Source organism: Monopterus albus, unplaced genomic scaffold (genome assembly GCF_001952655.1).
Source record: "Monopterus albus unplaced genomic scaffold, M_albus_1.0 scaffold19.1, whole genome shotgun sequence".
Taxonomy (NCBI): domain Eukaryota; kingdom Metazoa; phylum Chordata; class Actinopteri; order Synbranchiformes; family Synbranchidae; genus Monopterus; species Monopterus albus.
Genome location: NW_018127899.1, coordinates 1,626,225 through 1,636,606, shown reverse-complemented (window position 1 = coordinate 1,636,606; position 10,382 = coordinate 1,626,225). Strand labels below are relative to the sequence as shown.

The 10,382-nt window shown below is 38.0% G+C and overlaps 1 protein-coding gene across 2 annotated transcripts in view; it reads left to right on the top strand.

Annotated features, from left to right (window-relative positions):
* kitlga (kit ligand a) overlaps positions 1–10,382 on the top strand; it is a 32,628-nt gene that overhangs the window by 12,803 nt on the left and 9,443 nt on the right. For both annotated transcript variants that reach the window (XM_020593335.1, XM_020593334.1), the window contains 3 exons: positions 7,827–7,937; positions 8,579–8,635; positions 8,973–9,125. In XM_020593335.1, coding sequence (XP_020448991.1) covers positions 7,827–7,937; positions 8,579–8,635; positions 8,973–9,125 — 321 coding nt within the window. The remainder of the gene's footprint in view (positions 1–7,826; positions 7,938–8,578; positions 8,636–8,972; positions 9,126–10,382) is intronic.

Genomic DNA, 10,382 nt, shown 5'->3' with positions numbered 1-10,382 from the left:
AGCAGTCACCAGCCACATTGACCTGATCAGTGTTTGATTGTTGTGTCTTGTTGCTTTTCTTCTTTTGTCTCTCCTCTATCCACTCACCCCAACCGGTCGAGGCAGAAGGCCGCCCACCAAGAGCCGGGGTCTGTCGGAGGTTTCTTCCGTTAAAGGGAGTTTTTCCTCCCCACTGTCGCCAAGTGCTTGCTCAAGGGGGATTTGTTGGGTTTTCCCTATGTAATAATATTGATAACAGTAAGGTCTAGACCTTACTTTGTAAAGTGTCCTGAGATGACTTTTGTTGTGATTTGGCGCTATACAAATAAAATTTGATTTGATTTGATTTGAATGTTAGATGCTAATTTGATTTATACAAGAAGTAAGTGAGCTCTTGTCGCTTGATAATCTGGTGTGCATCCAGTTTTTATGTCAAGGCTTTGTTATTTTAACCCTTGTTGTACCATTTGCTGATCTGAAGATACATTTAACAAGTCCTTTATACATAAGGTAAAGGATTTGGTGTTGACTGCAGTCTTGATTTTGGAAATGTTTAATTCACCACAAGGTCGACACAAAAGTTTAAAAAGACAGTTTTGTCTGATACTGAAGCAGCTGTCTTTATTGGTTTTCTAAGTCAGAATCTACCTCCTGCATATTAGGCCTGTTAAGTATGCAGTGTATTTGTTGAGATGTTAAATATTGACGTGAATGTGACTGAGATCCCTCCCGCTGGTCTGTGACCCAGTGATTCTTTACAGTAGGGCGTGAGAGATGCGTGATATTTTTTTGTAGCCAGCAAACTGCATGACAGAACAAATGTTGGCACTGTGTACAAAGTACTAAAAGATATTAACAACAAATTGTGCAGACATTTCAATTATCAAGGGCAGAGCTTGTGGCTGGGAACAGAGTGGGAATCTTAAACGCTAAGGGCATAATTGTTTAATCGTATCATCTTATTTCTGAGCAATCCCCACAGGAAATTTCACTGAAAACCAAATGTGAAGCATTCATGTGGTTGCCTGGATCAGCTCTGGAAACATGTGGACAACACAGCAGCCTGGTATTTCCTCTGCACAGCCTTTATCATCTGCCCTTTTTTAATCCTCATTATGAAACATGGGAATAAACACGTGGCAAATTTTAAAACAACAATCTAGGCAACAGATTAGGATTAAAAAATGCATCTCTCTGATAAAGGATGCTGCATTATTGCTATGGTGGACTAATACCATACAAACTCCTGTGTTCTGCTTCTATGAGATGATGTGGTTGAGGGACACGAGGTCGGTGGTCTGGAGAGCCTGTTCAGCTAATGATGCAGCGGGTTCAGAGTGGTGGTGGAAAATGAGATGGTGGTTATCATCCTGACTGTGAACATGGTGAGAGGGAGCAGGCTCGCAGGCCTTGAGAGCTGTAATCCACCTGACAACAACAGACAAGAGGACTTCAGGTTTGGGTTGCATCTGCACCTCAGCTCCTTTGGTCTGATATCAGCTGATTCTGCTGATAGAAATAAGTGTGGTTTATTTGTGTTGTTTCAGATACAACGGCAACATTATATTCAGTGTTTCCCATAAGTATTGAGACCATTGGCAGCATAAAAATTATTGTATTCCTTGTCAGTGCAATTGTGACTTAGGTCATTCAGAGAGTGTCAGTGCAGTTGTGACTTAGGTCATTCAGAGTGTCAGTGTTCTCTCCTTCCTCACTGAAGTGTGTTGTTTATTGTTCTGCTTGGCCCAGAATGTGAACAGAGGGGGTCAATGAGCATTTTTTTGGAGCTTGTAGAAATAAGATCTGTTTGTTTTTGCACTTCTGTTATTTAACCGAGCTGTTTTCCCATCTACAGTCCCCCCATATTCCTGTCAGACAATGCACCACTACAAATTTTATTGATATTATCATGTTTATTTCATTTGTTTGCATTGGAGCAACACAAAAAAGCAGAGAAGAAAGCCAGATCTGATGCATTCCACACAGAACTCCCAAAATGTTTTCAGCTAAAACATGCAACAAATCTTTAGTATACAGGTAAATGTTCATATGTCCTAAAGACATGTATATTCACCAATATGATGCTTATATATAGCCCCTAGATGCAGTTAAGTGCAGTTGAATGGCCAGGAATACTGTCACAGCTTCAGCCAGTAGGACTTCACTAGTGCTCAGATGATCAGCTTCACACCTGGTAGCTGTTGTGTCCTCCTGATGATGGTGTTATAGTAAAGCTGAAGCGTGACCATATTACCACCACACCTCCTAAATGGCTTGAATATTAGTGGATTTCCTGGTTTTAGGTCAAATATGTATGCTTTTATCTATTTTTCTTTTCTTTTTTTTGTCAAACACACAACATGCTGCACTACAAAAGACAGTACTACTACTTGCTCTCAGAAAAAAACCCCAGGGGTTACTGTCAGTTCTAAAAGAATCCCAGCCAGTCTTGGTAGATTAATGTGGATTAAGTACAATTTTTACAGTAACTTGCCTTATTCAATCTGAACACACCTTCAAACTCGCCAACTGCTGGAAACTTTTACTGTGAAGCAATTATTGCTAAAGGCTAAACGTACACTTAGAGCATCCCTGTGTCTAAACCCCTTGTCTAATAGAAAAACTGATATTATCCAATGCTATTTTATCATTGAACTATATTTAAAAGTAATGAGGGAGTTAACAATAAAAAGCCATAGCATCAACAGTAACTTAACAACAGCAGACTTCATCTCAGAACCAGTCAGTAGTGCTACAGATGACAGCATGGAGAGTGAGGTGGAATAATTTTTAGGAGGAAGCTTCGCAAAGTTCAACAGTTTAGACAGATCAATACTGGGATAGCCAGAGGTTTGGGGGGGGGGGGGCTGAGACAGCAGACATTTGTATTTTGTGAGATATCCTTGGTAACAGATCTACTTTTGAACCTACAAGCAAAAACAAAGGAGAAGTTCTAGTTTCTAGGAGCACACGCAACACAAAGAGGTTTTACTTTTGTCCCACAGCTCAGTCTTGGAACATTGGGCAATGATAATTAGACATTTTTTTTTAGCTCTGACCTAGCCATCGTCACTTACAGTACATAATTTTTACTGACTTTATCAATAAAAGAAAATGTGAAGCCCTGTTGCGTTTAAGTACTTAAAATAGTGTAGGAAAATCTTAAATGATGCACCTTTTGGGCACTCGCATAGGGACTGATCATAACATTTCCTTTCATGCATTTAGAAAATTAGGTCCTTAAAGTGCAAAATTTACAATCTGATTAGTTGCACCATTCCCCAAAGCCCATCTGCCCACCAAGTCTGATGAAAACAATTGTTTCAGAAATCCACTTCACAACTTGTCAGCAGCGACAGGCCCTGTGAGATTTGAACCTCTGGCTTGCCGTCACAACTCGGGACACTAATTTTTTACTGGCTTGTTTCAAGGGCTATGAATCTGTCCAGCAAAGACCTGTTGAATGGTGGCTGACGCTGCTGTCATCACTCACGCATCACATCCTGCTGTGTGTACTGCTGAGTACTCACAAAAAGGCCACGGGGATTACTACCATCAGTTGTAAAAGACTATTGCCAGCAAACAGAGGTTAACGGCAGCAATGAGCTCTGCTAGGCAGTCGCAGCTGCTCTGTTTTTAGCATGAAGACATATTAAAAACATTGGCTTTGTGTAAATGTTTGTATGTTGTTTCATGAATTTAAAATGAATTGGAAAAGAAGAAATGTCAGAGAATTTCTGCAATTACATAATAAGCACACACTGTAAATCAATCTAGTCTGGGAGTGGCAGTGCTGACAGCAAAGATCAGACTTGTTTTCGTTGGTCTCGGCTGTGTTTCAAGATAACAGGAGCCTTTCTGCACAGGATTCTGTCCAAACCGAATTGGCATGTTTATTTTCCATCCTTTCTTTTATTCCCACTGATTTCATTTACTATGGCATTTCCAGCCTGTCTACTAAGGATATAATTCCATATGCAGACTAATGCTTTTTGACAGGAAGGTGTGAGCTGCCACCACCTACTTTTTTCCCAGAATCTCTTTTAAACACACTTTGTAGTGATGAAACAGGGCAGTGCCAAAGTGTTGAGTGAAATTCCCAGAAACTGAAACCAGATGCAGTGAATATGTCAATGAAGCTACAAAATAAATGTAAACAGTTAAGCCCCGGTGGTCTTTTGCAACTGGATGGTGGCCTAAGGACTTTGAGCTTTTAGTAGTAAAATAGATATATGACTGAGAGTGTCAGATCACATGGAGAAACAACATTAATTTTGTCCATACGGTTTCTGTGCCAATTTATTTATTTTTATACAGCATAATTAAATCCTGCAGGAGCAGTTTAGAGGCAGCCAGGCCACTAACTGTTTCATCCAGTCAGTATAAGTGTGAAATAATGAGAGATACTGTAATGTCAAAACTATTTGCCGGAGTTTAACATCAACCAGGTGGGATATCAGTTGAGAGTATTTGTGAGTTTGGTCTCATGTCTGGAAATTCTTAAACAACATGTTTTGGCTGAAATTAACTCATGTTTTTGTCTTCAAAAAGACAATTATTTATTTATTCTTTAAAAAGGGGACAAATGTCAAGTTTTGCTGTTTTAAACTACTTATAACTGGCAACTTGCACAGTCCCTGACCTTATGTACTTGTATCTGGGGCATCTTTGATTTCATTTAGTGTCATTGTCCTGTACAAATGTGGTTCATGACATGCAGAGCTAATCTCGCCTGAAACAATGCTTGCTTAATGTCCCTGTCTGCAGTTTAAAGATGATTCATTTTGGTGAGCAGCAGAAGCAAGGTTTTGAATTGAATTACACCCCTTTCTCAGCCCTTTACATGGCGCTTTTCCTTCAGCCTTTCCTGCTGTTGATGGATCATTGTTCCGCTTTCTTCCTGTTATGGCTGTGTTTGACAAATATATAGTAACAGGAGGAACGTGGGTGGTGAATTCTGCCCTGAAGATTTGAAAATTACTGATCTGGCAGGGAGAATGCAGACTGTACGAATGTGTGTGACCTTGAATGAGGACAACAAGTACAGTTGTCATCAAACCCTTGAATAAATAAACTACAGAACAGAATCCTGTTGTACTGGTTCAGATGCCTGAAGATTATACATGTCTCAGCTCACCATAATCTCTTGATCCCTCTCACTGCGTCCCACTTGTGAAACACTCTAAAGCTTTATTCACCAAAGTGGAGATTCACTTTCAAGATTGCTGAAGTGATTATGGTTGGGCTCTGGTTGGTTCTAACCTCCATTAAGAGGAACAATGCAGGCTAATGCAGAATAAATAATGACCATTAAATGTTCTAATCAAACCCAAACCAAAGATTTAAAAATGAAAAAAAATCTGCAGTCTCAAAGGTTTTTGTCCTGGGGAGCAACTAAAAGATTTAGCTAGTGGATATAAGAGATAGTATGGGTTCATACATTAAATGGATATCAGATAAGTATGCTGGTGCAAGACCATGAAGTGCTTTAAAAATCAGTAAAAGATTTGAAAAATCCATATGGAAATTGACAGACAACCAAGTCATGACTTTACAACAGGTGTAATAGATGTTGTTACCGCTGACAGGTTGATGTGGCAAAATATTTTATCATTTTCTTCATATCAGTCTACTGACAGTTATTAAGTTGCTATGTATTGTTATTTGGTTGCTTGAAGAACACAATGATGCATCAATAATTATAATGCAATATACATTAATGTGAAATGTGGTAAGTATATTTTGATACTAATACTTTCTGATCTAATTGGCCACTCCTGGTGCCACCCCTGCAACAGTCAAAATGTCATGCTTGTGAATAAAAGATTAAAAACAATGACAAATTGTTGCCTTAAATACAACTAACATTTTTGGGTACTTTATAAGTGACATTGGCCGGATTCGTTTTATTTTGCATGCAGCATGATGTTTGCATTCATTTCTCCAGTTGTGTTGTTGTAGAGTACACAGTGGCAATGACCCTGGCTGGAAGTAAAGCCAATGTTAGCTAAAGGAAGCACTATGTAAGTCTCATTTTTACACCAAATAAAGATTTTGATTCATTAATAATATTTGCTTTATTATTTCATAGAACTAGGGGTTTCATTTACTTTTTACATATATTTCAACTGTGCCTCCCCTCTCTAAGTCTGGGCTCCAGCCTGGCCACCCTACCCTGCAGGTAGTTCTCCATTTCCTAAAGGCATCCTGTGGAGTTTCCTTGTAAACACAAGTCATGTTTGCATTCAGTATCCCTCATTCGAAGGCATTGTGTGATTGAACAAACATGCTGAATACCTTTCCTTCCTCTATAGAATATTTGCAAAGGCTATTTTTAAAAATATCTTGAAAATGTACATCTGTTACATCCACAATTGCTTGCCAGAAGTTTTCTTCACTGTCTTGTTATTGGTGTATTGCTATATGTGTTGGGACATTACCATCACCATTTGTCAGTCAGTGAAAAATAATTGCACTGCCCACGTGTCCATTTTGTCCTAATGTGAGATCCAAACAAAACAAGGGCCCACAGAACACTGTTCCATAGCGCTACCTGTGGTTAGAAGTTCCATAGGGTCCATTTTGGGCTTCAGTCATTCAAACCCCATGTTACACAATTTTTAATTTCAAAAAAGTACTGTACTACTAGTGTACTACCGACACAGTCATTATCTCTGATGGGAATTCTTTAGTTCAGAGTTTGGTAAACACTTTTGATTTCACAAACTTTAAGTGTAAATATTCCAGAGGAAATTCACCTTATCTATTAATACTCATGTTTTTAATGGCCATGTAAGATCTGACAACAAGCAACACAGAAAGGTTCTCACGTTTCACCCTTACTAAGGCATTAGTTTGGTGAGTTGTACACAGATTGCTACATCTTCTGTCGCTCTGTTGAAACTGAAACTGACACTGAATGAAGTGAACCTGCATTAAAAGGAGCTGCTGGCTAAACTCCATGTAGCTGCCATGGTTTCACAGTCCTGATATTATGAATGCTGACTCATGTTCTCACAGCATCTTTGATTTTCTACTGTGAAAAATCTTAATATTTGATTTAAAAAAAAAGCATATGGCTTCTTCACTGGTACATTCAAGACATCCATCAAGCCATGTCAGCATTACAGGAGTCTGAAATTTTATTTGATGTGGTGTCAATGTACTTAAATAGAGTACAAATGTATTTAAAACCCCATATATTCAATAACCTCTAGCTCAGGAGATTGTCAAGCAACACAGGTGTCTTCTGGTCAGAATGGACCACTCTTTAGGCAACAGGCACAATTTATAACATGATAAAAGTGTTGCTCAAGGTATGAGACTCTTTCTTGCACCCTGTAATTTGTCCCATTATGTCCAACCAAAATTTGGCACATGAAGTACCTGAGGCTAATAGCAATATAGAACAAACAGGCACTGAATCAGTCATCACTTGCCTAAGCTTTGTAGAACTGTTGTGATATACTGTACATGACACTGTGCTTACTTGTGTAATACTGAGGTGTGTCTTCTGTAAAAATAAGCCATATTTTTATTGCCAGCTACATATCTAAGCTGCTGTAAAATCACTGCAAATGATAGTGTGTTATTATTTACTGCCAACTTGTACAGCACAAAGCTTTGTGCTTCTAATGTCAGTCTATAACTGCGGTTTGGATTTAAAGATGTTAGTTGTGGCCACGAGCCTTCAGGTGTGTTTGAGCTCAGTTTTCATCTGCACGATTTACTGTGATGCTTTGTGACTGCTGTCATGCTCTTGTTTCATGTGTTGGTTTATTACTATTCATTATATGAAGAAGATGTGACTAATAGTCAAAATGTTTTGTGTCTCTTCTGACCTGCAGATTTGGATACACACCTGTGTCCATTCACTGCTGTTCATCACGCTTGGGGTATATTCAAGTAAATTTGACGTCAACCCAGTGACAGATGACATCTCTAGACTTTCTATTTTGGTAAGGATAACACTAATTTAATTTTCATTCTAAAGTTAAACTAAATCCTCCATAAAGATGTACTTCATTTCACAGACTAAGACATTCAGCTACTTTGTACATCTAGTAGTCTACCAAGTACAACATGGAACTACAGTATGTATCTGCTTTCTGAAGCATTGTTATTGCATTTATTTCCCAATATTTAAACAGTATAAACATAAAAGCAAGAAAATACAACAGACTTGACAATTGACTGAGATATGGAGTCATGGCTGCCACTCCTGAACCAATTCTGTATCAAGAAGGATTTTTTTTTCCCCAGCACCTGCATGGCGCCAACAGTTTTATGACCAAAGTTAATATGTGCAAAGGTTAAAAAGTGATGGAATTCAAAACCCAGCAAAGAGGGAGAATCGGCTTAATGTTCAAAGAGAGAAGCACACGAACTGATATGGAAGAGAGAGGGCAGCAGACTTGCTCTGCGTCGACTCACCAAATCAAAGGGTTTTTCTTGTATTAACAAAGAGTGAATTTTTTTTCATATACTACACTATTAACTTGCAGGTGTATTTGGATTATGGTCATTGTGTGTTTTCTTATGTTCTGTAGGATTTGATATGATGTCAGAAACTTAATTGTTTTATTTTTTCTTTTCACAGAAACAAAATATTCCTAAAGATTATAAAATTCCTGTACATTACATTCCAAAAGAGGAGGTAAGATATCATACAGATACAGAAAATCACAGAGAATAATAAAGTATGGCAGTAAACAGACACAGATTGACCTTGACTTTAGTGATCTTTCCTTGGTTACACTCTCAGACCAAATGTTGTAAATGCTGTTATGCAATATGAATATTGCCATCTGCCAGTGCTAGCTGTGAAAGTAACATCTCACTGGGAGGATTATTGGACTTTACTGGCTGTGTAACCTGTTGAGAACATTGTTGTTGACATTTTGGTAAATCTGATTAGTGGACTATGTATTTAATTGTCATACAGGATCTGCGGTTACTCATGTTATGTCATATCTCTACCTTTTTTCTTCTAGGGTGGGATGTGTTGGGTAAAATTAAATGTCTTCTATTTGGAGGAGAGTTTAAAAGATTTAGGACATAAGTTTGGAAACATTTCATCTAACAAAAAAGATATTAGCATATTCATCCAAATGCTCCAAGAACTGCGGATCAACATGGGGTCACTGGTAAGTTCACTAAGATAAGATAAGATAATCCTTTATTGTCACTGGAACATGTACAACTAAATTTTAGAGTGACCTCCAGTCAGTACAGAAATTGAAAAAAAAACATAACATATGAAATAAGACCATATAAAAAACTTAACCACTAGAAAAACAAAATAAACAGACCTCTCATGTCTCATGCCCCCCCCTCTCACACACAGGCATATTATATTTTAGTAGCACTGAGTGTGGTAACTGCTGTTGGGTAAAAACTATTCCTGAATCTAGTGGTCCTTGATTTGATTGCAGCAGTTCAAAGAGTAATGAGGGGAAATTTCAATTATGCTCAAGCTGGAAGACAGATTAGCAGAGTATGCAGACTTGTATTTATGTCTTCATGCAGTCTAATGTTCTACCTTTGGGGGGATGACATTGTTGATTTTGCCATGTGACAAATACAGGTCACACTAATGTATAACGCAGAACCCCTATAAAGCAGATATAAAGAATGTGAAGTTGACCTCATGGCGTGTTGAATTTTGGGTAAATGCCCCATGTTTGAATCATTGTGCTCATTATCCATCATAGATACTTACACTACATACATCTATAATTTAACTTAAAAACAACAAATGATATCCCAAACAGCTGTATTCAGTAGCGATTGCATCATCTGCACCCAAACGATGATTAGTTTGAGCACAGACATCTTGAATTACCAAGTGAGAGCTAAACGATTTAAGCAACCTTTTAGCCAATCAAAACAAAATTATATGCAGGTAATAAAGCACCTCCCTCCAAAAATGGTGCCCCCTTCTCTACATTCAACATGGCATGATGTACCTTCACATTCTCTATACAGACTACGATCTACTGAGGCTAAGATTTGATTGATTGATTGATTTATTCTTTCAAGCATGTAAAGATAGTCGACATGTCAACACACATAATTTCACACATATCCACACATGCTAATCCATTATCAATTTGCTTATACCTAGTACGTGCTTGAACGGAGTAGGAAGAAGTTAGACTTATCTAGTCCTACCCCATAACATCATCTTACCACCAAGCAGTATTTCTACATAGATAATTATCTTCTACACCACACAAGTAATATACTAATGAAATATTACATAGTGTTAACATTCTTACACCACACCCACAATGTTACACCTAATTAATCATTAAACCTGTTCTTGCATATATCTTGATTGACACATACCTTTATATTTATGTTTAAACTCGTCAATTCTATTACAATTTTTTATGTCCACA